Below are 26,358 nucleotides of genomic sequence, written 5' to 3'. Positions count from 1 at the left end.
TTTGAGATGTTTCCAAGAACGTTTCAGAGTTGTCGACTGCTCAGACAAATCTACTGGCTCTTATGAAAACTACTGGGGTGAGTGCAACTTTCCAGTTGTGCCATCAATGACTATAACTGATTTAGGGAATGGGGGTGGAGGGGGCAGAGAACTGGGACTATGACAATGGCTGTACCTGTTTGATAACACAGAAGAAAGTGAGCTCGACTGCTTACGGATCAACAGCCTAACAGATAAAGCATGCAATGATTGTCAGTCAGCATCTGCTACAGCTCACCTAAACGCACTAGGGAACAGGATGGCTGCCTCATTACACACCTGTCTACAGCATGTAGGGCAAAAACCTACGTGATTATGAGAGACTTCACTTTGAGTGACATCTGTAACGCATGCTGGAGTTCACACTGCTAGTACTAAAACATCCTTGCTACCTCTAAACTGTAGGGGACAACTTCCTAAAGCTTTAAAAAAAATAAAATAAAAAAGTGGGGGTGTTGCAGTCAACATAGGGCAGAATTCTTTATTAGTTCTTGTCCTAATAGAGTGGAAGTGCTCCCCAAACTAAAAATTAATGGTAGCTTAGCAACCAGTGCTCATGATTTGATCACATTTATAATGTGCACATGCACAGCATGCCAGTTTCACTAAGCTGAGAACAATTTTAATCAAATCAGCTGGAAGGAAAAATTTAAATCAGAAAAATATTAATTGGTAAAAACCTCACAAGATACCCAGAAAGCTACAATACCACACTTGTGAAAGACAGCTGTGCTGGTTAAGAGCATTTAGGGGAATTGAAGGCAATAAATAGATCATAACACATGGAAGAAGAGGGAAGTTGACAGTAATGAATGCAAGTCAGAAGTTAGGCATTGTAGGAAGTTGATCAGGGAAGCCAAGAGACAAGGAGAAAGCTATAGCTGGCAGTATTAAGGGAGCTTTTTTAAGCTATATACACTTTCCATGCTACGGAGGCTGTTAGAACCTAAAGTCAGACATTTAAAAAAACAACAGCCAATCCAGATAACTTGTATCCAAGGGTTTTAACAGAGCTGGGGAGGAGCTCATTGCACTGTTATTGTAACCTTAGAAGTTCCAGAAGAAAGCTAATGTGCCAGTTTAAAAAAAGGGGTAAATGGTATGATGGGGTTAATTATAGGCCTGCCATCAACCCTGAGCAAGATAATGGAGCAGCTGACAGGGGACTTGATCAATCAAGAACAAAACAAGTCAACATGGGTTCCTGGAAAATATCTCCTGCCACATTCCCTTTTCTCGAGGAGTTTGGTTGATCAAGCACTGAGCTAGGAGATGTCTAATGCATTTGACTATTAAAAACCCAAACCCTCTAGAGTTACGGCACATGTGACATGAATTAAGAACTAGCTAACCGATAGGTCTCACCATGTAATGGGAATGGTCATTAAGGGGGGGTCTGTTTCCAGTGGGGTCCCGGAGGAATTGGTTCTTGGCCTTATGCTCTTTAACATTTTTGTCTGTGACCTGGAAGAAAACAAAATAATCACTGATAAAGTCAGCTGATGTCACAGATTGGGGGAGTGGTAAATAATGAAGGGGACAGGTCACCTGTTCAGAGCAATTTGGATAGTTTGATAAACTGCCTACAACCAAACTATTTACATTAAAATACACTCTGCATCTAGGAGCAGAGACCGTAGGCTATACATACACAACGGAGGCCTTGCTCCTGGGAGCCGCGACTGACAGAGTGGTGGGTCGTGGATAACCAGCTGAACGCAAGCTCGGTGCGATGCTGTGGCCAAAAAGAGCTAATGTGAACCTGCTCAAGATTCCCCAGTTTGTGCATCCCAGGAAGATAATTTTACCTCTGCTTTTGGCAATGGTGCAACCGCTGCTGGAATCCTACAGCCTGTTCTGGGGCCTACAATTGAAGAAGGATGTTGAGAAATTGGAGGGGTTCTGAGAAGAGCCAGGAGAATGATTGCAGGATTGCAAAACATGCCTTATGATGAGAGACTCTGTATAGCTTGCCAAAGGGAAGATTAAGGGGTGACTTGAACACAGTCTGTAAGTAGCTACCTGGGGAACAAATAGTTAATAATGGGGGCTCCAGGCTAGTGGAGAAAGGTCTAACAATCCAATGCCTGGAGGTTGAAGCTAGACAGACTGGAAATAGGACACGCTTTCTTAGCATGCACCTTAGTAATTAACCCTTGGGACACCTTACCAGGGTCAGTGGATTCTCCCTCGCTGACAGTTTTGAAATCAGGATAGGATGTTTTTCTAAAGAGATCTGCTCTGGGAATTATTTTGGGGCAGTTTTCTGGCCTGTGTCGCAGGGGAAGGCAGAGACCATGATCCTAATGGTCCCTTTGGGCCTTAGAATCTATGACATCAAATAGATTCATAGATTCTAGGACTGGAAAGGACCTCGAGAGGTCATAGAGTCCAGTCCCCTGCCCTCATGGCAGGACCAAATACTGTCTAGACCATCCCTGATAGACATTTATCTAACCTACTCTTAAATAGCTCCAGAGATGGAGATTCCACAACCTCCCTAGTTTATTCTATTGTTTAACCTCCCTGACAGGAACTTTTTCCTAATGTCCAACCTAGACCTCCCTTGCTGCAGTTTAAGCCCATTGCTTCTTGTTCTATCTTTAGAAGCTAAGGTGAACAAGTTTTCTTCCTCCTCCTTATGACACCCTTTTAGATACCTGAAAACTGCTATCCTGTCCCCGCTCTGTCTTCTCTTTTCCAAACTAAACAAACCCAATTCTTTCAGCCTTCCTTCATAGGTCATGTTCTCAAGACCTTTAATTATTCTTGTTGCTCTTCTCTGGACCCTCTCCAATTTCTCCACATCTTTCTTGAAATGCGGTGCCCAGAAATGGACACAATACTCCAGTTGAGGCCTAACCAGCGCAGAGTAGAGTGGAAGAATGACTTCTCATGTCTTGCTCACAACACACCTGTTAATACATCCCAGAATCATGTTTGCTTTTTTTTTTTGTCCTCCAAAGCAGTTGCAATCCCTCCCAGTTTGGTATCATCTGCAAACTTAATAAGCGTACTTTCTATGCCAATATCTAAGTCGTTGCTGAAGATATTGAACAGAACCGGTCCCAAAACAGACCCCTGCAGAATCCCACTTGTTATACCTTTCCAGCAGGATTGGGAACCATTAATAACAACTCTCTGAGTACGGTTATCCAGCCAGTTATGCACCCACCTTATAGTAGCCCCATCTAAGTTGTATTTGCCTAGTTTATTGATAAGAATATCATGCGAGACCGTATCAAATGTCTCACTAAAGTCTAGGTTTACCACATCCATCGCTTCTCCTTTATACACAAGACTCATTATCCTATCAAAGAAAGCTATCAGATTGGTTTGACATGATTTGTTTTTTACAAATCCATGCTGGCTATTCCCTATCACCTTACCACCTTCCAAGTGTTTGCAGATGATTTCCTTAATTATTTGCTCCATTATCTTCCCTGGCACAGAAGTTAAACTAACTGGTCTGTAGTTTCCTGGGTCGTTTTTATTTCCCTTTTTATAGATGGGCACTATATTTGCCCTTTTCCAGTCTTCTGAAATCTTTCCTGTCTCCCATGATTTTCCAAAGATAATAGCTAGAGGCTCAGATACCTCCTCTATTAGCTCCTTGAGTATTCTAGGATGCATTTCATCAGGCCCTGGTGACTTGCAGGTATCCAACTTTTCTAAGTGATTTTTAACTTGTTCTTTTTTTATTTTATCTTCTAAACCTACCCCCTTCCCATTAGCATTCACTATGTTAGGCATTCCTTCAGACTTCTCGGTGAAACTGAAACAAAGAAGTCATTAAGCATCTCTGCCATTTCCAAGTTTCCTGTTACAGTATCTCCCTCCTCACTGAGCAGTGGGCCTACCCTGTCCTTGGTCTTCCTCTTGCTTCTAATGTATTGATAAAAAGTCTTCTTGTTGCCCTTTATTCCCATAGCCAGTTTGAGCTCATTTTGTGCCTTTGCCTTTCTAATCTTGCCCCTGCATTGTTTGCCTATATTAATCCTTTGTAATCTGTCCTAGTTTCCATTTTTTATATGACTCCTTTTTATTTTTTAGATCATGCAAGATATCGTGGTTAAGCCAAGGAGGTCTTTTGCCACATTTCCTATCTTTCCTACTTAGCGGAATAGCTTGCTTTTGGGCCCTTAATAGTGTCCCTTTGAAAAACTGCCAGTTCTCCTCAGTTTTGATTCCCATGGGACCTTACCTATCAGCTCTCTGAGCTTACCAAAATCCGCCTTCCTGAAATCCATTGTCTCTATTTTGCTGTACGCCCTTCTACCCTTCCTTAGAATTGTGAACTCTATGATTTCATGATCACTTTCACCCAAGCTGCCTTCTACTTTCAAATTCTCAACGAGTTCCTCCCTATTTGTTAAAATCAAGTCTAGAACAACTTCCCCCCCAGTAGCTTTTTCAACCTTCTGAAATAAAAAGTTGTCTGCAATATAGTCCAAGAACTTATTGGATGGTCTGTGCCCCGCTGTGTTACTTTCCCAACATATATCTGGATAGTTGAAGTCCCCCATCACCACCAAATCTTGGGCTTTGGATGATTTTGTTAGTTGTTTAAATAAAAGCCTCATCCACCTCTTCCACCTGGTTAGGTGGCCTGTAGTAGACGCCTAGCATGACATCTCCCTTTTTTTTTTTTTAACCCCTTTTAGCCTAACCCAGAGACTCTCAACACTTCCGTCTCCTATGTCCGTCTCTACCTCAGTCCAAGTGTGTACATTTTTAATATATAAGGCAACACCTCCTCCCTTTTTCCCCTGTCTATCCTTCCTGAGCAAGCTGTACCCATCCACACCAACATTCCAGTCATGTGTATTATCCCACCAAGTTTCAGTGATGCCAACAATGTCATAGTTGTATTTATTTATTAGCACTTCCAGTTCTTCCTGCTTATTACCCATTCTTCTCGCATTTGTATATAGGCATCTAAGATACTGATTTGATCTTGTCTCCCAGTTTTGGCCTGACCTTCCTTTCTCTCTGCCATTATGGCCCACACTCCCTCCTATTTCCGACCCGTCTCCATGTTTCCCACTTACCTGTGGGCTTTGCTGACCTGTCCCCGTTGAACCTAGTGTAATTGTAGTAGAGGTCTTAAAGGAGTTTTTAGAGTAAGGGCTGGGGGAGAGCCAGTGTGTGATTCAGCCAGACACATCCCTTAGGAGAGGATTTATTAGAGGGGTAAATCTCCTAGGAAAGAGGGGGGGATAGATGTTGATAACATATAGGTAGGAGCTGAAGAGAAATGGTCAAATGAAAAAAGTCCCCGTCAATCACATCACATGAAGGCAGATGAGTAAATATGGACCAATTTGATAAGTAGGCCAGTAGGCCATACTGGTGGGGGAATGGTACCATGCTAAAAAAGTCAGACTCCAATAAGGTGATAATCTTGAATCAAACTGTCCCATGGAATCTCTATGGGCAGAATGTCTATGCTTGAATAATAAGAGTAGGCATATAATCCTGACCAGGAGAGTGATTACATAATCTCAGGGAAATGAGAGGCGATACAAACAGAAAACCCAACAATGGAGGAATTCAGCTCTCTTTGTGTTGACTGGGAACACGTTCCCTCGGCATGGGATGCTGAGATAACATTTCTAGATGCTGTAATGACTGCTACTCACAGCAGCTTAGGCAATGCTTGGTTCCATACAAAGTGGTGCACGGGATCTAGTCCAAGAGGTCACTATAGCTGAACTGCTCAGTAATACTGACCATAAGGTGATTAAATTAACATCCCTGTAGGGCAGAAATATCAAAGAAACCCACCCCAGAAGCATTTAAGTTAAAAAAGGGGAACTACTCAAAAACAAGTAATTAAAAACAGCAATTAAAAGGAACAGTCACAAGAGCAAAGTGCCTGCAAACTGCATGGAAACTACTTTAAAACACCATAACAGAGGCTCAAGCTACATGTATTGCCACTGCCACCCCCTCACCTTCAAAAATAGAAAATCAGTAAGAGAATCAAAAAATGCCACCATGGCTAACAGCCGAGTAAGAGACAGTTAGAGGCAAAGAAGCATTCTTGGAAAGTTGGAAGTCAAATCCAAGTGAGAAAAATAGAAAGGAACGAACTCTGGCTGGTCAAGTGTAAAAGTATAATTAGATACAAGACAACTCGAAGAGCAAGTAGCAAAAGACACAAAAATTAACAGCTAAAAAGTTTAAGTACATTAGAAGCAGGAAGCCTGCCAAACTGCTGGAGGATCGAGGTGCTAAAGCAGCACTCAAGGAAGACAAGGCTATTGTGGAGAAGCTTAATAACTTCTTTGCATGAGTCTTTGCTGCAGAGGTTCTGAGGGACGTCCCCACACCCGAGCCATTCTTTTTCAGTGACAAATCTGAGGAACTGTCCCAGATTGAGGTGTTGATAGGAAGTGGGTTTGGAACAAGTTACTAAATTATACAGTAATAAGTCACCAGGATCAGATGGTACTCACTGGATGAGAAGGAAGGTCCTCACAGATCAATAACTGGTTACAAGACAGGGAACAAAGGGTAGGAATCAATCATCAGTTTTCATAATGGAGAGCAGGAAGTGGCAGGGTCCCTCAAAGATCTATACTGGGACCAGTGGGGTTCAACATATTCATAAGTGGTTTGGAAAAGAGGGTGATCAGTGAGATGGGCAGATGATACTAGACTACTCAAGATTGCGGTCAGCTTTGGACAAAACTAAGTGTTACAAAGGGATCTCACAAAACTGGGTGACTGGGCAACAAAATGGCAGATGAAATTCAATGTTGACAAATGCAAAGTAATACACATTGGAAAACATAATCCTACTATACAAAAATGATGGGGTCTAAATTAGCTGTTACCACTCAAGAGAGATCTTGGAGTCATTGTTTTCAGAGAACAAGCCACATCTGCTCAGTGTGCAGCAGCAGTAAAAAAAAAAAAAAAAAAAAGCTAACGATGTTAGGACCCATTATGAAGGAAGGACAGAGAGTAAAAACTGTCATAATACAACTACATAAATCCATACTACACCCACACTTTGAATGTTGCATGTAGTTCTGGTCGCCCCATCTCAAAAAGGTACAAAGAAAGGCAACACGAATGATTTGGGGGATGGAACAGCTTCCATATGAAGAGAGATTAAAGACTGGGAGTGCTCAGCTTGGAAAACAGACAACTAAGTGGGGATATGATAGAGGTCCATAAAATCACAAATAGTGTGGAGACAGTGAATAGGGAAATGTTATTTACTCCTTCTCACAACCCAATGAAATTAATAGGCAGCAGGTTTAAGAAACATAAGGCAGTACTTCACACAACATAGTCAGCCTGTAGTACTCATTGCCAATGAAGTTGTGAAGGCCAAAATTATAACTGGGTTCAAAAAAGCGATAGGTAACTTCCTGGAGTTTAGGTCCATCGATGGCTATTAGCCAAGATGGTCAGAGCTGCAGTCCCATGGTCTGCGTGTCCCTCAGCCTCTGACTGCTAGAAACTGGGGCTGGACGACAGGGGATGGATCGCTTGATCAATTGCTCTCTTGCGTTCATTCTCTGAAGCATCTGGCTGTGGCCACTGTTGGAAGACAGGATATTGAAGTGCTTCTGGTTGACATTACTGAAGAGTTTCTACACCCTCGGGGTGCCCAAAGCTGGGCAGGGAACTTGGCACCAGTTTGCCAATGGTTTCAGGTCGGCCAAACTGCATTTCTCAGCAAATCAGCTCTTGGCTGAAGAGACGTCCCCCAGCTTTACCTGTGGGTCTGGGTGTCTGAGCCATCAGGACCCCAGCCCCACAGGTGTCTCTGGTCCACCAGAACTCCCCCCCCCCAAATTAGAACCCCAGAGTCCCAATGCTGGCTCCACACAATTGGGGCACAGGAGTCCCCATCCCACCCCCCCTACTTTTGCCATAGTGGAACCCAAGAGTCCTAGCACCCACCCCAGCTCCACCACTGCAGAACCCAGCAGTCCTGACATTCTCCCCCAGCCTGAGGCATGGAAATCCTGAGCCCCCCTCCAAAAAACCTTCCTCCTCACCAGTATGGAACCCTGGAATCCCCCCCCCCCCAGGCCCTGCCATATTCCCAGAGCAAAAGGAGATGAGGATGGGGACCCTCATCCTGCAATGTAGCTCCTGTCCCAGGCTTCCTCCCCGTGAGCTCTGTGGCTGCAGAGTGCTCGGTATTAACAGCCACTACCCAGGAGGGGGGTCTTGCAACATCCCCAGTGAGTGGTTCCCCAGCCCTGGCCCAGCCAAGGAGGCAACCAAACCCTCCCTCAGGCAGACACCTTGATGAACAAAAGAGACTTTTAGGGCTGGTCTCTGCCCCCAGATCCCCTACTCAGCTCCAGCGAGACCCTCTAGATTCCCCCATTTCCAGGGTATGCAGCCAGCTGGCTTCCTGCTGCAGGGAGCCCCTAATTCAGAACACCACTCTGCCCCCCCCCATAGCTCTGCTCACACCCCTCATTCCTGACCTGCACCCCCCCCCCCCATTAGCCCCACATACAACTCCACCGGTGCCCCTCAATCCTAACCTGCAGCTCCTCACTTCTGACTTGCAGCCCCCCCCGCCCCCAGCCCAGCCCTCAGCCAACTGAGGCATCTGCTGTTGCTCACCCAGCTAATCTGTATTCTACCCAACAGCCTCCACTGCTGCCTTTGTCTCCTGCTCCAGCCAGGTGTGACGGGGAAATGGGGGCTGGGCACCCCCCGCCTAGCGGGAGAGATAGTGAAGGAAATTAATTAACAAGGCTGCACCGCCAGCCCTGATCCCAAGAGAGGCACACACAGCCCCCACCCCCCAAGAGCATGTTCCCGCATCAGATGTTCCCCTCCCACCCAGCACAGCAGGGCACTTGGGGCACAGTCAGTGCCACACTCAAGGGAGTTTAAGGGGAGCACCAATCTGTACCTAACTCCCAGCCCTCCTCCCCCCCAACCACCGCACCCCATTCCCACTCAGAGTGCTGGAGACAATCTAGGAATCCTGGCTTCCAGACCCTGCCCCCAACCTCTGGGTCACCTCCCCGACAATGCTGGGGACAGAACCCAGGCATCCTGACCCCTAACAGGAGCCCTCAGAAGAACAGTGAATGGGGAAGGGGGGGGGGGTCTTTAAATGCCAGCTCCCAACCCCAGCTGTGGGGGGAGCTAGCCCTGGCATGGGGGAGGGGAACAGACAGACCCCTTCTGGGGGACAGCAGCTGCAGTGTCTTGTGGCTAGGCCGGACAGGGCACAGAAAGGTCCAGGACTCCAGGCACAAGTTCTAGCCTCAGGTCTGGAAGGGGGGGCTAGTGTATGGGGAGACTGAGAATCAGGAATACTGGGTTCCAAGCCAGCCCCCGCATTATCTGCTAGACAGTTACCGGCCCTTCCTAGCAGCCATGTCCCTCCAGAAACTACACAAGCCCTGCCCCCAAAAGCCCCACAGCCCTAGCGGTCAGGTGGCTTCTACCTGGAGAAGCCTTTTAAAGGCACCTGATTAGCCACACCCTGGCCCCTCCCCCTCATTAACCTGCCCCCATCACACCTGTCACCTAAAGCCGGGCCCTGCCCGGGAGGTTCGGGCAGCTGGAGTCTGGGGGTCACTGTCCCTGCCCCCTAAACACCAATATCTGGGTCTGGGACATTTAGTGCAGCCCCCTGGGTAGACCCCAGGAGTCCTGAGTGCAGCACATCCCTGCTGAAGAGCCTGGGGACACACACGTGCCCCTGAATTCCTGAACTGTCCAGACCCCAAATCCTCCCCCCATGCTGTGTTTGTCTCGATCCCTGCTGCCCCCTGTTGGAGGGAACAAGCCCAGCTCTGTGTCTGTCGGACCACCCCCTGCTGGACAGCGTCAGAACCGCCCAGCCTGTCTCCCAGCTTCGGATCCGGTACCCGGACCCCTCCCAACCCCAAGGAAGCTCCCAGCCAGGGGCCATGAGACAGGGACTCTCCCAGAAAGCAGCAGCAACACCATAATTCAAAGCAAATAACTTTATTAGCTGGGCGGGAAACGAGGGAGGGTCTCACTGGGGGAAGTGAAGATGCTGAAGTTGGGAGGGTCTTTTCTCTCCCGGGCGCAATAAATGTGGGGGTTGGGGGACAATCAGTAGAGAAGGGGGGCAGGCAGCATCTCTGGGGGGGGGTTGTCTTTCAGGGCTGGGCTGCCAGCTGCTCGGCAACGTCTGTGGGGGAAGAAAGACGCGGACTCAGATCTGTGCATCCAGGGGCATCGGGGGAACAGGCCAGGAGCAGGCGCATGGCGGGGGGAGTGGGGCAGAAGGAAGGCAGCATTTGGTACTCAACCCCCAGTGGCCATGGGATAAGTGCCTCATTCCCAACTAGCAGCCTCCCTAATCCCAGCCTTGGCTCCCTCCCCCAGCTCTGCCAGTGCCCCTCAATCCCAACCCACAGCCCCCTGCTTTGCCAGCCCTGGGATCCCAGCCCAGTTCCGCTGGTGCCCCTCCGTCCCGACCCACAGCCCCTTGCTATCCCAGCTCTGCCAGTGCCCCTCCATCCCGATGCATGGCCCCCCTGCTATCCCAGCTCTGCCGGTACCCCTCAGTCCTGATCCACAGCCCCCCCCACTTATCTGGCTCTGCCGGTGCCCCTCAGTGCCCCTCGCTATCCCAGATAATGTGGTTCTGGGGTTAGTGAGTGGGAGGTTCAGGGGTTAGGGCACCCCCCCCCCACTGCACACGGTGCTGGGTTGGGCTTACCCATCGCAGGGAGGAGGGATGGGGTCAGGATCAGGCTAGAAAGAAGAGAAGGGGGAGAGTTAATCCAGGGAATTCCCCCCTAAACACACCCAATGCCCAGTGGGGGGGAAAGGGGAGAGACTACCCCCATCTACCCTCCCTGGGTGTCCACGGGGTCCATCAGAATCTGTGTGGGGCAGGACAAGGGGGAGTAGAAGGGCCCCCATGTGCTCTATGGGGAAGGGTGCAGAGCCTAGGCTGGAGGCACGGGGTGGTAGCAGCACCAGGGGGATGTTCCCGTGGGAAGGGGAGAAGCATGAGTTGGGGGGTGGGGCTCAGGGCTGGTGGGAAGGGAGGTGGAGGGCACGAGGGGGATGGGGAAGGGTTTGGGGTTGGAGGATGGGAAGGGGTTGGGGGGATGTGGGGGCAGGTCAGGAGGTTGTGAGGGAAGGCCCAGGGGGGAGGGGTCCTGGGGGGAAGGAGTCCCCCTGAGCATGGGCTCAGGGAGAACAGTGGTAAGCAGTCAGGGGATAAGAGGGAAGGTCCCCTCACAGATCAATAACTGGTTACAAGACAGGGAATAAAGGGTTGGAATCAATCATCAGTTTTCACAATGGAGAGCAGGAAGTGGCAGGGTCCCCCAAAGGGATCAGTGTGGTTCAACATATTCATAAGTGATTTGGAAAAGGGGGTGAACAGTGAGGTGGCAAAATTTGCAGATGATACTAGATTACTCAAGATCACGGTCAGCTTTGGCCTGAATGAAGAGTTACAAAGGGATCTCACAAAACTGGGTGACTGAGCAACAAAATGGCAGATGAAATTCAGTGTTGACAAATGCAAAATAATACACATTGGAAAACATAATCCCTACTGTACAAAAATGATGGGGTCTAAATTAGCTGTTACCACTCAAGAGAGATCTTGGAGTCATTGTGAATAGTTCTCTGAAACGATCCGCTCAATGTGCAGCAGCAATCAAAAAAGCTAACAGAATGTTAGGAACCATTGGAAAATGGTAATAAATAAAACAGAATATATCATATTCTGATAATCATATATCATATATATATGATAATAAAACAGAAAATATCATAATGTCACTAGATAAATCCATGGTACATCCACACACTGAATACTGTGTGCGGTTCTGGTTGCCCCATCTCAAAAAAGATATACAGGTCTGTCGCATCTTAGGCGCATTTAACATGCGCGATTTCAGCTTTATGTGGTTGGCAAAAACAAAACAAACAAAAAAACCAAAAGAGAAAAATAACAATTTAAATACTGTTTCTGTAATGTGGGCGATTCCACCCACCATTACGCTCAATGTCATTTTGACTATACGCGATTTTAGTTTTAGGCGCTGACTGCGGAACGTAACCCCAGCGTAAGATGAGACAGACCTGTAGTAGAATTGGAGAAAGTGCAGCAAAGGGCAACAGAAATGATTAGGGGGACGGAACCACTTCCGTATGAGAGACTGAAAAGACTGGGAGTGCTCAGCTTGGAAAAGAGATGACTAGGGGGATATGATAGAGGTCTATGAAATCATGACTGGTGTGGAGAAAGTGAATAGGGAAGTGTTATTTATCCCTTCCCATAACACAAGGACCAGTGGGTCACGCAATGAAATTAACAGGCAGCAGGTCTGAAAAAACACAAGGCAGTATTTCTTCACACAACGCACAGTCAGCCTGTGGAACTCATTCCCAGGGGATGTTGTGAAGGCCAAAAATCTAACTGGGTTCAAAAAGGAATTGGATAAGTTCATGGAGGACAGGTCCATCAATGGCTACTAGCCAAGATGGTCAGGGATTTACCCCACACTCTGGGTGTCCCTAAACCTCTAACTGCCAGATGCTGGGACTGGATGACAGGGGATAGATCACTCCATCAATTGCCCTCTTGTGTTCATTCCCTCTGAAGCACCTGGCATTGGCCACTGTCACAGGATACGGGGCTAGATGGACTATTGGTCTGACCCAGTGTGGCCGTTCTTATGTTCTTAAGCTGGCTGAGAGGGTCCTGCAGGATAAGGGGAGTCACAGGAGAGCCCTGAGAGACTGGTGAGGAGAGGTTGGGGGGAAGAGTGGGGGCGACTATGGGGAGATCAGGGGCGGGGAGTGGTACCAATGGGGAACTAGAGGAATGGGGGGCTGGGGAGAGTCCTAGGGTCAGAGTGGGGGGGTTATGGGGGCTGAACCAAGGGGAAATTGATGGATTGGAGGCCAGGGGTTGGGGGGGCAGGTCCTGGAGGGGCTGGGAGAACTGCAGGGGGGATCCATGGGGACCGTACCAATGGGGAAATAGAGCGATGAGAGTTTGAGGGGGGGTGTACCAATGGGGAAGTAGAGGGGTGGGGCTCTGTGGGGCTGTACCAATGGGGAAGTAGAAGGGTGGGGGTCTGGGGAGACATACCAATGAGGAAGTAGAGGGGTGGAGGTCTGGGGGAGCCGCACCAATGGGGAAGTAGAGGGGTGGAGGTCAGGGAATCTGTACCAGTGAGGAAGTAGAGGGGTGGGAGTCTGTGGGGGCCATACCAATGGGGAATTAGAGGGGTGGAGGTCAGGGGAGCCATACCAATGGGGAGGTAGAGGGATTGGGATCTGGGGGGGCCATACCAATGGGGAGGTAGAGGGGTGGAGGTCNGATGGGGATCTGGGGGGGCCATACCAATGGGGAGGTAGAGGGGTGGAGGTCAGGGGAGCCGTAACCAATGAGGGTCTGGGAGGCCGTACTAATCGGGAGGTAGAGGGGTGGGGATTGGGGGGGAAGAGCGTACCAATGGGAAAGTAGAAGGGCAGCTTCTCCTTGTAAATCTCCTCATCCTTCTCCTGGAAGACGCAGATCACCAGCCGGTCAACCTGCCGGGTGTGAACGGGGATGTGGGTCAAGGGTTGGCAGAGCTGAGAGCTGCAGGTCTGGGCACCTGACCTAAAAAGACTCAACTCCTCCCCTGATCATCACCCCCTTCCCATCCCCCAGGTCACAATAGTGTGAGCACAGCCACAGGCCCGCTCACACCCATGTGCACACACGTGCACATTCACAGTCACCCATGTGCATGCTCACAAACACCGTCACACTCACAAACCCATTCACACTCGTGCATGCTCACACACACCCATGTAAACGCTCACCTCCCATGTGCACAATGCCCCCAGCACCTCCATGTTTCCGCGCACTCCCACGTGCGCCTGCTGTTCACATCCCCGTGCTCCCATGGGCAGTGAGGTGCTCGTGGACCCACCCCGCCCAGCAGGGGGTGCCCACGCTTCCCCTCACCTTCTCCTTGTTCACTTCCAGCCACTCCCGCAGTGTCCTCAGGACGACCTCAGCCGCGGCATCGCTGGGGTACCCTGGGGGCAGAGCAGCAGGGATCAGAGCTGGGCCCTGGAGTCAGCCCCCAGACCAGGAGAGGGGCTCAAGCCCCCGGCCCAGCCCTATACTCACCGAACACGCCCGTGGAGAGACAAGGGAAGGCCTAGGAGGAGAGACAGACAGTGGGTAAGAGAGACACCTGCCACCCCCCCAGCACCCGCCGTCCCCAGCACCCCATCCCCCACACAACTGCCATCCCACACCGCTGATCCCCCAGCACCCACCCCCTCAGCCAGCACCATCCTCCACAACACTGCCCCCATTCCCGCACTGCCCTCCCCCATTGCTCCCCACCCACAGCTCTGTCCCTCAAGCACCCCTCCATACAACTCCCCCTCCCAACCTGCATTGCCTCCCTCTGCCCTCCGCAACCTTTTCCCCGTTTGCATGAACCTCCTTCTCCCCAGCTGCGTGACCCCCAGCAAATCCCAGCCCCTCCCTTGTGCACCCCCAGGATCTCTCACCACGGTGCGGAGTTTGTTCTCCACGGCCAGTTTCAGACTGTTCTTGTAGCAGTTCTCCAGCTCCTTTTCCTGGGCAGCGCTTGGCTCCCCCTGGGCAATGGGACCCACTGCGTGAATGACATCTGCACAGGGGGAAGGCAGGGGGATGAGAGCTAGGGAGACCCCCTCACCCCGCAGCACAGCACAGCACCGCCTAGTGCCAAACTGGGGCATGCACTGACAGTGACGGGAGAGCACCCCCTACTGTGCCCCACCCCGCAGCACAGCGCCCCCTAGCGCCGCACTGACTGCGAGGGGAGAGCATCTCCTACTGAGCCCCGCCCTGCAGCACAGCGCCCCCTAGTGCCACACTGACAGCCCCGCAGCACAGCACCCCCTAGCGCCGCACTGACTGTGAGAGGCTGTCTGTGAGGGGCACCCCCTAGCAGCACCCCCCCCGCAGCACAGCGCCCCCTAGCGCCGCACTGACTGTGAGGGGCACCCCCTACTGAGCCCCGCCCCACAGCATAGCGCCCCCTAGTGCCACACTGACAGCCCTGCAGCACAGCGCCCCCTAGCGCCGCACTGACTGTAAGGGGAGAACACCCCCTACTGAGCCCTGCAGCACAGCGCCCCCTAGCACCATACTGACTGCAAGGGGAGAGCACCCCCTACTGAGCCTCGCCCCGCAGCACAGCGCCCCCTAGCGCTGCACTGACTGTGAGGAGAGAACACCCCCTACTGAGCCCCACAGCACAGCGCCCCCTAGCGCTGCACTGACTGTGAGGGGAGAACACCCCCTACTGAGCCCTGCCCCGCAGCACAGCGCCCCCTAGCGCCGCACTGACAGCCCTGCAGCACAGCACCCCCTAGTGCCGAACTGACTGAAAGGGGAGAACACCCCCTACTGAGCCCTGCAGCCCCTGAAAGTCTTCCATTCATGCGCTGCCCCAATTCAGCCTAACTTGGCAGTGGGCAGGCTCAGGGTACAAGCTGGGGGTGGGGGCAGCAGCGCTGCCTGGTGGCTGCATTTGGTACTGAGCCCCGTGTCCCTGAGCCAAGGGGTAGGGAGAGGGGGCCGGCTGCAGTGAAATCTGGGCCCAGCAAGGGATGGTTTTAAGGGGCTTTTCCAGGCTGATCCCTCCCTCCATCCCACCCCAGACACCCTCATCTATCTCTCCCTCCCTCCCTCCCTCCCTCCCTCCCTCCCTCCCCAGACACTCCCATCTATCTTCCCACCCTCTCTCCTCAGATACCCCCATCTATCCCTCCCCAGACACCCCCATCCCTCACTCCCTGCCACAGACCCCCCATCTATCCCTCCCTCCCTCCCTCCACAGACACTCCCATCTATCCCTCCCTCCCTTCCGCTCCAGACACTTCCATCTATCCCTCCCTCCTCCATCCCGCACATCTATCCATCCCTCACCTTTCCCCAGACACATCCCTCCATCTGTCCCTCCCTCTCTCCCCAGGCAGCTGGAAGGTGACAGTTGCATTGCCAACACCCCCGCTGGTCTCTCTCACCCCCACGGGCCCTCCCTGGCTCTGGTCCCAGAGTGGCCCAGTGAGATGGGTCCGTGTGGGCACAAATCTGGTGCTCAGCGCCCCATGTGACACAGTCCGGTGCGAGGAGCCAACCCCAGCTTGTGGGGGTCGGAGGGCTCCCCACGCATCCCATGTGCCTGGTCTTGGGGTGATCTCCCCACTCCCTGCCCCGCCCCACCCCACCCCCGGCTGGCGCTGGTGTCACAAATCTCTCCCTGTCTCAGACAGTGCCATGTGGCTGCCCAGCTCTCGGCCCCACTCTGCCAGGCTAGATCAGGCCTCGGAGTTAGTGACCGATGCCCTGGGAACCAGGACTGCATGGCCTGGGGCCTTGGCAACGGCTGGCCCTTTCCGAGCATCTGCAGAGAACAAACATCAAGTCCATCCATGAGTTCCTCATTGGCCGAAACTTCCCCCCAGTTTCATTTTCAGTTCAACCCAAAACAATCCCCCTCCCCAGACTTTTTGGAACCAGCAGCAAATCCTCCACCCAGCTCTGCCCCCCACTTCTGCTTGCTGTGGGCAATGCCACCAGGCTGCCTGGCCCTCGGGCATCCCTCCTGCTGCTGCGTCTGTCTGTTCATCCTGCGGGCCCTGGACAGGGACAGATATTAATGAGCCCCCACTGGGTGATACCCCTCCCATCATGCTCTCTTCGCCCGTCTCCATGGCAGACAAGGATGCTGGACACTGCTCGGGGCCGGGGTGGGGTGTGGGACATTCACACACATTGCACAGAACGCTGGGCATCAAGGATCAGCCTTGCCAACCCTGCGCATGGGGGGGGTAATCTTACCCACAGCCTGGCCACCTTCCCCCCCCGAAGGTCACCCAGTCATGAACAGAGAGCCCCCCCCTGCAACTATTCCAGCCCTGGGCTCCCCCGCAGCTCTGCCGGTGCCCCTTAACCCCGACCCACAGCCCCTGAGCATTGACTACCAATTGAACTAAACTGCAACGCTGACCACAGAGACCTGGCAGCTCACTGCATGAGTGAAAGGGGTTGGATTTGAAGCTGGGGCATGGGAGGTGGGAGCTGCAGGGACTGGGGACCACCCCATCTACTTCATATTCCTGACACACACATGCGAGTGCTGAGCCAGAGCCCAGCAAAGGTCAGAGCAGTCTTTTCTCCCCGTGCCCTGCACCCACCTGGCCCTGAGACTGGTTTGATCTTAAACCCGGGTCTGGAAATTTCTTGACAAGATCCCCCAGTGCCCCCTGCCCCTTCCCCAGCTGCTGCCCACCCCCAGGCCCGGCTCTGCTCTCTTGGGGGCAGCATGGGATGCAGAGCCCTTCCTAACCTTTGCCCAATCTGGGTGGAACCCAGGAGTCCTGAATCCTAGCCCCCTGCTCTGACCCACTTGATCCTACCTGGAGCCAGGCACAGAACCCAGGAGTCCTGGCTCCCAGCCCCTCCCCCCATACACACACTCTGACAGTCCCCAGCAGCCTGTGGGCTCTGGCAGTGACTCGTACCATCCAGGGAGGTGCTGGCTCCATTCAGCTGAGGCTGCCTGGCTGCTGTTGTCTTGCTGTGTCCCTGGGGCAGGGGCTGAGGGGCCCAGTCCTGCTGCTTGTGTAAATGCCAGTTGTTCCAGCGTGAGTGGGGCCCCGTTGGGCCGGGCACTGCCCAGACCCTGACTCAGATCAGGGCTCCATTGTACCAGGCGCTGCCCAGACCCTGACTCAGATCAGGGCTCCATTGTGCCAGGCGCTGCCCAGACCCTGACTGAGATCAGGGCCCCAGTGTAGCAGGGTGTATTGGGAGCTCTGAGGCTCAGCTGCTTTGTTATTGTAGGGTCTTTCGGGAGCATGCTGCTGTGTTTTAATGGTGGCTCCCTAAATCCCACTGCGGTACAGATGTGGCAGCAGGAGCAGACATGCTGTCAGGTAAGGGAGTGAGGTTTGTGGGGGGAGGGGGCAGCTTTTTCTCCTGGGATCCAGCACCCTGCTGAGCTGCCCAGCCCACTACCTGTAGCACAGCACCCCCTTGTGCTGTGAGGCTGCGGCCAGCTCTGGGAGGGCACAGCGCCCCTGCAGCACAGAGCAGGCACCAGCTCTGAGGGCAGCACTGCAGGGGGTGGTGGTGGGGTGAGGCCCAGGTTTCTGTCCCTGGCACTGGGGGCTCTAGGAACTCCCCAGCCCTACGGGCACAGAGAATGGGCTCCCGGATGCCAGCCACAGGGAGAGCCGAGCTGTGTGGGACATTCAGTCCCAGCAGGGAGACGGGGAAGCTTGGCAGGAGGGGTCCTTTTCAAGGCTGCAAGGGGGAGACATGGCTGGGAGGGGCATGTGCAGTGGACAAAGGCCAGGGAGGGAGGGGAACCAACCCCCCACCTCATTGGGGCAGGCAAAATACTGCCAGGTGCTCTAACCACTAGACCCCACTCCCTTCCCAATGCAAGGGATGGACCAGGCGGGGAGTGGAGAGTGCCAGGATGGGGCCATAGGGGGATCCCTGTGACACTGCAGGTGTGGAAGAGCCAAGAGGGCACGGGGGCACATAGGGGCAGTTCAGGGGGTACAGAAGACACAGAGCGGCAGTGCAGGGGATACAGAGTGGTAGTGGAGGGGACACAGGGGGATGCAGAGGGCACAGAGTGGCCATGCAGGGGACACAGGGAGGCAGTGCAGGGAGCACAGGGGGTGCAGGGCCATGGGGGGTTCAGGACTATACCCTATCCCTTCTGGCGGAGTGAGGGGGTGTCTCTCTCTGCCCTAGTTATTTACTGGCCCCATCATGTTATTTGTGCATCGTATTAGATTTTGCTCTGGGTTGATTCTGGATGCACCCACCCCTCCCCTACATGCCTGCCTGTCCCTTCTCCTCGCCATATCCCCTGCCATATCCCCCGGCTCCATCCATCCCTGCCCCCACCCACCCCGACAAGCTCTGGGGCTGGGAACTCCCTCCAGGAGCTGGTTTGCAGAGTGTGTGTGTGTGTGTGTGTGTGTGTGTGTGTGTGTGAGAGAGAGAGAGAGAGAGATCTGTGTGGGTGTGAGATCAGCGTGTGTTATCAATGTGTCTGTGTGAGACCAGTGTGTGTGTGTTTGTGCGAGAGAGAGGGAGAGAGATCAGTGTGTGTGTCATAGAATCATAGAATATCAGGGTTGGAAGGGACCTCAGGAGATCATCTAGTCCAACTCCCTGCTCAAAGCAGGACCAATCCCCAGACAGATTTTTTTACCCTAGTTCCCTAAATGGCCCCCTCAAAGACTGAGCTCACAACCCTGGGTTTAGCAGGCCAACACTCAAACCACTGAGCTATCCCTCCCCCCTGTCAGTGTGTGTTAGATCAGTGTGTGAGAGAGATCAATGTGTGTGCATGGGAGATCAGCATGTGTATGTAATCAGAATGTGTGTGATCAGTGTGTGTGTGTGTGAAATGATCAGAGGGTGAGATCAGTGTTTGCTTGTGTGTGAAATCAGTGCATGTGATCTCTATGTGTGCATGTGTGCATGATCAGTGTGTGAGACTGGCGTGTGTGATCAGCAGGGATCCTAGTTTTCCATGATAAAAAAGCCAAAATTCTCTGATAAAAAACCATAGAAATAGTTGTTTTTCCATGATTAAAATTAAACACAGAACTTTAGTTCCCCTGCCACAATATATATAGGTATCAGTTGAATACAATTTTTATTGGTATACTGTAGAACCCCGTACAGGGCCGGCTCCAGGCACCAGCCGAGCAAGCTGGTGCTTGGGGCGGCAGATTGAACGAGGCGGCATTCCGCCCAATCCTAGGGCCAGCCGCATGGCCGCTTTTTTTTTAAGTGTGTGTTCCGCTCCGGCTGCCCTGTAGTGGGTGGTGGGGGCGGCGGCGCGGAGGATGGGAGCGCCCTGCAGCAAGCCTGGCAGGGCAGCCTGCGTCCTTCCCTCCCAGTTGGGAGCTGTGCAGAGCCCTCCCGGCAGGAGGCACGGCCGGAGGGGCCGCGTGGCAGCGCCCTGCTGAAGCCCTGGCCGCCCCCCTTCTCTCTCTCCCCCCACTCCCTCCCCCTCCCCCACATCTGCAGCGCAGGGAGTCCCCCTGCACCCAGGCTCCGGCCATGCCGCAGGGTTTTTTGTTTGTTTGTTTGTTTGGGGTTTTTTTTGCTTTGCCGTTTTTTGATGCCCCTGGGTTGTGGTGGGTTTTGGGTTTTTTTTGCGCTTGGGGCGGCAATAAAGCCAGAGCCGGCCCTGACCCCGTAGAGCTGAGCCTCCATTATCTGGCTCTCTGGATTGAACCAAACCACCAGTCTGAGATCAGTGTGTGACTGTGAGATCAGTTTGTGTAAGATCAATGTGTGTCAGATCAGTGTGAGTCGAGATCAGTGTGTATGTGAGATCAATGTGTATGAGTGTGCAGTGCATGTGATCAGTGTGTAAGATAAATGTGTGTGAGATCAATGTGTGTCAGATCAGTGTGTGAGTTGAGATCAGTATGTGAGAGATCTCTGTGTGTGTGCAGTGTGTGTGATCAGTGTGTAAAATCAATGTGTGTGTGAGATCAGTGTGAGTCGAGACCAGTGTGTGTGAGATCAGTGTGTGTGATCAGTGTGAGTCGAGACCAGTGTGTGTGAGATCAGTGTGTCTGAAATCAGTGTGTGTGATCAGTTTGTGTAAGATCAATGTGTGTAAGAGCAGTGTGTGAGTGTGAGATCAATGTGTGAGTGTGAGATCAGTGTGTGTGACATCTGTGTGTGTGTGATTAGTGTGTAAGATCAATGTGTGAGAGATCAGTGTGTGTGATCAGTGTGTGAGTGTGAGATCAGTATATGTGAGATCAGTGTGTGGATGTGAGATCAATGTGTGTGAGATCGGTGTGTGTGTGATCACAACCCTACCACTCCCCTGCCCACGCCATTTGCACAGAGTATCGCTGCCTGCCCCACATCATGCCTCTCCCTGACAGCCCGGTCGATAGCACTTTGCATTTGCTGCTCTTGTCTATAATATTAGCCTGATAAATAGAGTGCTGTTCACCCCCCCACCCCCGGGATGTTATTGATAACACGCATGGCCGGCAGCCAGGGGCCTGCATGACAGATCTCCCCAGCGCTGCAGGTGGTGCTGGGTGGGGGGCTGTAAGGAGCTGCAGGGTGCAGGGGGGGTTCAGTAGGAGGCGCTCTCCCGGCTCACTGTCAGCACTGGCCCCTCTGCCCCAGGATAGTGTTGGGAGGAGCTGTGCTGCAGGGAACAGTGGGGGGCATCTCCTTCCCTCACTGCCTGTCCCAACGGGCCTTGCAGATCAGCATCGGCTGAGACCTTCCTGCACCCAGTGTGTGTGTCTGTGAGAGGGCGGGATGGGAAGGAGTGTGTATGATATCACGGTGTGTGTAACATCTCGGTTGCGGTGTGTGCAGTGCCTGGCACAATGGGGCCCTGATCTCATTCAGGGTCTGTGCAGCGCCTGGCACAATGGGGCCCTGATCTCATTCAGGGTCTGTGCAGCGCCTGGCACAATGGGGCCCTGATCTCAGTCAACAGTCCTTAACCAGAAGAGCTTACAATCTAAATACACAGGGACTGGGTGGGAAAACAGAGTTGCACAGAGGGGAATGGACTTGCCCAAGGTAAATGGCAATAGAACCCAGGCATCCTGACTCCCAGTCCAGTGCCCCACCCTCTGGGCTGGGCTCAGCATAAAGACTCCAGCCATTTGCAATAACCCAGTGGGGTTGCAGCCCCTCACATTGCAAAGCCCTGCTGGGGAGCCCCCCGGGCAGAGCGCATGATGCTGTGCATGGCCCCCTCTCCCAGGCGTTAGTTGCACGTCATTCTGTGATGCAGCTGGTGAGACTTCGGGGGAGGAGTTGAGAACACCCCCCCCTCCCCTGGCAGATCTCATTCCTGCCCCCTCCCTTCCAGCCGGATCATGGTGGGGACCCCAGCTCTCTGTGCCTCTGCTCTGGGGGGGAATGCACAGCTCGGGGGTGGGGAGTCACCAGCTACCTGGGGTCTCCTCAATCCAAAGTTCTCTGATGGCAGTGAAAGACAGACCCCCAGGGGTACAGCAGGGGGGTGACACTGGGGAACCCTGCCCACGCCTGCTTTACACCACCCCAGGTTTACACATGCAGAAGTACTGCTTTCCATACACACTGACCCACTTGAGGTGCACACTGCTTTACACACACGCTGCTCTACACACAGTCACACACACACTGCTTTTTATGCACACAGTTGCACACACAATAAGCTGTGGAACTACTTGCCACAAGATGTCACTGGAAGGCAGCAAATTCACAAGGAATGACAGGAAGGGCTTTAGAACAGGGAGCCAGGACTCTTGGGGTCACGCCCAGCTCCGGGAAGGGAATGGAGTCCAGTGGTTAAAGCAGGGGGCTGGGAGCTAGACTCCTGGAAGGGAGCGGGGCCTGGTGGTTAGAGCAGCCCCCAGCCATGGTCTGCCTTGCAGGCCTCCTGACCCGAGGGTCTGGCTGGGCATATGGATGTGGCCCCGCCTTCCCTTGATGAGCACAGCAGAGCAGCTGGCTGGGCCACTGCGGTGCATCACCATGGGGCTGGCTCCGAAACGCAGGGGGAGGATCACGCTGCTTCTCGCACCCACCCCAACTCCACAACCTGACACCCCCCAAGTCCACAGTCTGACAGATCCACCCACACAGCCAACCTGACCCAGCTTTACACACACCCCATTTTATACAGACACACCAGGACCCCCTCCCATCCACACCCAATCACCCCCAGCCAGATTTCCCAGTGCTCCGCTCCCATTCAGAGCTGGGATTCTCTCGCCAGCCCCCTCCAGCTGGCCCCCAGCCGGCCCAGCTCCCCCCACTGAGGGATGGCACCAGGCAGCGGGGGGCTGTTTCTGCCACATCTCTCTGGGGTTCAATGAGGCAAATCCCCCCAGACACAGCTTGTTTTCCACATGTGCTTTTGCTGGCGTGCAGGTGCTGAAACTCGGGGGTGGGTGTGCACGTCTGTGTGTGTTGACAGCCTGTGCATGAACCTCTGGGATTGTGTGTTGTGCAGGTGTGGACATGCAGGCAGGGGTGGGTGTATGTGCAGGACCAATGTGTGTGTGTACATGCGCAGAAGTTTAGGCGTGTCTGTCACACAGGGGCTGTATAAGCAATCAGCTGACTTGCTGGGACTCAGGTCTCCTGCTGAATTCACACAGACACACTCTGCCCAGCTCCGGGCATCTGCGCCCTGCTTCTCCTGCCACATCTGTACCGGGCAAAGTGCTACCTAGGAGTGTTTACACCAGCATGTCCAGTGACTGCACAGAGTCAGAGACCCAGATCTCTCTGTGTCAGGTACCTAAACGGGAGTATCAGAGCAATTGAGATACATGTCTCCTCAATTCCCCGCCCCCTCCACACACACACTGTAATGTGTGAGGCCGGGCAGTGCTTTTTCCCTGTTATACAGATGGGAAACTGAGGCACGATGATTTGTCTGGGGTCCTACAGGAAGCCTAGGGCTGAGCAGGAATTTGAACCTGTCTCTCCTAAGCCTCTGGCTATCCCTCTACTCAGTGGGCCAGGCTTTCTCTTCAACAGGCCACCCCTTCTGCACCTGATTCCCTGGGGAGCTGAACCTGTGACATCCTGTGCGCTGCACAAAGTAGCAATGGGCGCAGCCCCGGCACCACCAAGCCACAGCACCACAGTCTGGCCTGCTGGACCCAACGGATGCTACAGACAAGGCCCCCGGCCGGTGACACTCACATTTGGCTGGGAGCCGGTATCCACAGCTGAGCTTGGCTTTCCCTGTCTCACACCCGTTCAGGGATCGGCATTCCTCTTTGAGCAGCTCCCCGGCAGCCCGGTGAATGCACCCATCCACTGCAAGGCAGAGAGGAGGCAAAAGGTTATCCTGGCATCAAGCAATATAGTCAGGGGCACAGTCCCACCAGTAATGTCACCGCTGGGCATGGCAGGGTGCAGTTCCGCCTACTGCCACTGGGGACTTCTGGAGCTGCTGCAGCCCTGCAGGGTGCAGTACTGCCTGCTGCCACTGGGGGGCGGTCAACATAAATGGTTAACTGCCCTGTTACTGCTACCAACATAATACCCTTAGCCTAAGAGATTTCGGGGCTGAAGGTCCAAATCTAGGGTGACCAGATGAGAGGAAGAAAATATTGGGACCGGGCCGGGGGGTGGGGGTGGGGTTGTCTACCGGCAGAGCAAAAAAAAAAAAGCCGGCAGAGCCAAATCTTGGGACAAATTGCGTCCCGACCAGAGATCGGTCGGGACGAGGGGCAAACACCTAAAAATCGGGACGGTCCCAATTTTATCGGGACGTCTGGTCACCCTATCCAAATCCCAGCTGATGATCCCTGGAAGGTGATGGGGGTCCTTACAGATATTGCAGGAGCATCGAGAGGCCACCCACTGAGGTCAGGGCCCTGTCGGGGGTGCTGCAGACATAGGGAGAGATGGTCCCTGCCCCTGAACTCTCACAGTCTAAGTGGACAAAGGATGGGAGAGGGAAACAGGCACTGAGGGGGAAGGGACTTGCCCTAGGAGGTTAGTGGCAGAGGTGGGAATTCTGGCTCCCACCCCTCCTGCTCTAACCACTAGAGCCCACTCCCCACCCAGATCTGGGAATAGAACCCAGGAGTCCTGATTCCCAGCCCACTAGATAGACATCTCCCTTTGCTGTCCTGCCACAAAGAAGCCAGAGACTAAATTCTTTGTTTAACAGGGATAGTCCAGGGACCTGGGCCACCATCTTTCTGCTAGAGGATAAACCCACTGGCATCCCCACCCCACATAGCGCTGGCTGTTTGAATGCACACAAGTGCCCACATCCCCCACAGCTGGGGGCTGCTGGGGGATAGAGACCCTAACCCGGTTGGCCATCCCTCTTCAGTCCTCCAATCCTATTACAGATCTCAATCTGTTAGAGCTAATGAATCCTGTCCCAGTGCCATTCTCCGCCGTCCATTCTCCCCCAAGGGAGCAGTAGGTGGATGGATCATAAAAATAAGCCGAAGCAGATTATAATTATTTTTTGAAAACAATCCCCCCTTTCCAGATTTACTGAGCGAGAGGGATTTACACACTGATCGGGGGATTAGCAGGCAATGGAGGTGTCGTCCATGTGTCAGTCACTGCAGCTGATCTAACCACTAGTCATCACTCCCCTCCCAGATGTGGGATAGAACCCAGGTGTCCCAACTCCCACTCCCCTCCCCTCCCAGAGCCAAACATAGATTCCCTGGGGTCCTGACTGCCCATCCCCCTTCTCTAACCATTAGATCCCCTCCCTCAGTGGGGTGGGGCAGGGATGCCCAGGCGGGCGGGTGGGAGGGTGTTGTCAGCACCGAGTTCATTACAGTGACACATTGATTGGGTGTCTCCATTATTAGCTCGTTGCCAGTCCATCCTGCGATCCATAAAGCAATATTTCACCCGCTGGGCCTGATGGGGGGCAGAGGGGAACTGGGCTGGATTGCAGCCAGTGCTGGAACATAGCACAGAGCACTAGGTGCGCTGACAGCTCCCTGGGTGTGTGCATCTGGGGTAGTGTTAGGGCGTGGGCGTGAGGGGGTGGGAGTGGGGTCTAGTGGTCAGTGCACAGTAGGGGCATGTGGGGGATAGAAGGGGGATGGAAGAAGCTGGGGGGGCCAGGAGGAAGGGAGTCAAGTAGGGAATGGGTTTTGGTGCCAGCAGGGGCTGGGTGATGGGGCGGCAGTGGGGAATAGGGGGATGTGGGATTGGATGGGAGATGGAGGGCAGGTGATGCTGACAGGGGGACACAGTGGGGGATGGGCAGCAGTGGGGGGGCTGGCAGGGACAGAGGGTTGGGTGCCAGTGGGGGAGACAGTGAGGGATGAAGTGCAGGAAGGAATTGGGGGCAGAAGTTGGGGGCTGGAAGGGACAGGGACACCAGTGGGACATGGGGGTTGGGTGCTGGTGGGGTTGGGGTGGACAGTGGGTGATGCAGCTGGGGGAGGCAGGGGATTGGATGCCAGCAGGGTTGGGGGACAGTGGGGGAGGGAGGTTGGGTTCTGGCTGGGTTGGGGGACAGTGGGGGATGGGGCGGGGGGACTGGGTGCCAGCAGGGTTGGGAGGGACAATGGGGGGGCTGGGTTGGGAGGAACAGTGGGGAGGGGCTGGGTGCTGGCTGGGCTGGGAGGGACGGGGGTGTGCTAGGTGCTGGCTGGGTTGGGAAGCACAGTGCGGGGATGGGTGCCGGCTGGGTTGGGAGGGACAGTGGGGGGGGATGGGTGCCAGGAGGGTTGGGAGGGACAGTGGGTGAGGAGCTGGGTGCCGTCAGGGTTGGGAAGGACAATGGGGGGGGGGGGGGT

At 53.5% G+C, this 26,358-nt stretch overlaps 1 protein-coding gene across 3 annotated transcripts in view; it reads right to left on the bottom strand.

Annotated features, from left to right (window-relative positions):
- Positions 1-9,992: 9,992 nt before the first annotated feature.
- The window catches only part of MACROD1 (mono-ADP ribosylhydrolase 1), a 186,039-nt gene continuing 169,673 nt past the window's right edge, over positions 9,993-26,358 (bottom strand). For 2 of the 3 annotated variants that reach the window (XM_034776304.1, XM_034776306.1), the window contains 6 exons: positions 23,771-23,887; positions 14,560-14,681; positions 14,168-14,198; positions 14,000-14,073; positions 13,497-13,578; positions 9,993-10,198 (listed from right to left, as the gene is read on the bottom strand). In XM_034776304.1, coding sequence (XP_034632195.1) covers positions 10,167-10,198; positions 13,497-13,578; positions 14,000-14,073; positions 14,168-14,198; positions 14,560-14,681; positions 23,771-23,887 — 458 coding nt within the window. In that variant the 3' untranslated portion in view covers positions 9,993-10,166. Of the gene's footprint in view, positions 10,199-10,732; positions 10,768-13,496; positions 13,579-13,999; positions 14,074-14,167; positions 14,199-14,559; positions 14,682-23,770; positions 23,888-26,358 lie in introns of all 3 variants that reach the window. The other variant, XM_034776305.1, reaches the window with a different exon arrangement.

This window comes from Trachemys scripta, chromosome 7 (genome assembly GCF_013100865.1).
Source record: "Trachemys scripta elegans isolate TJP31775 chromosome 7, CAS_Tse_1.0, whole genome shotgun sequence".
In the NCBI taxonomy this organism is placed as follows: Eukaryota; Metazoa; Chordata; order Testudines; family Emydidae; genus Trachemys; species Trachemys scripta.
Note: the sequence above shows the minus strand (reverse complement) of the source record. Positions and strands in the feature narration are given on the sequence as shown.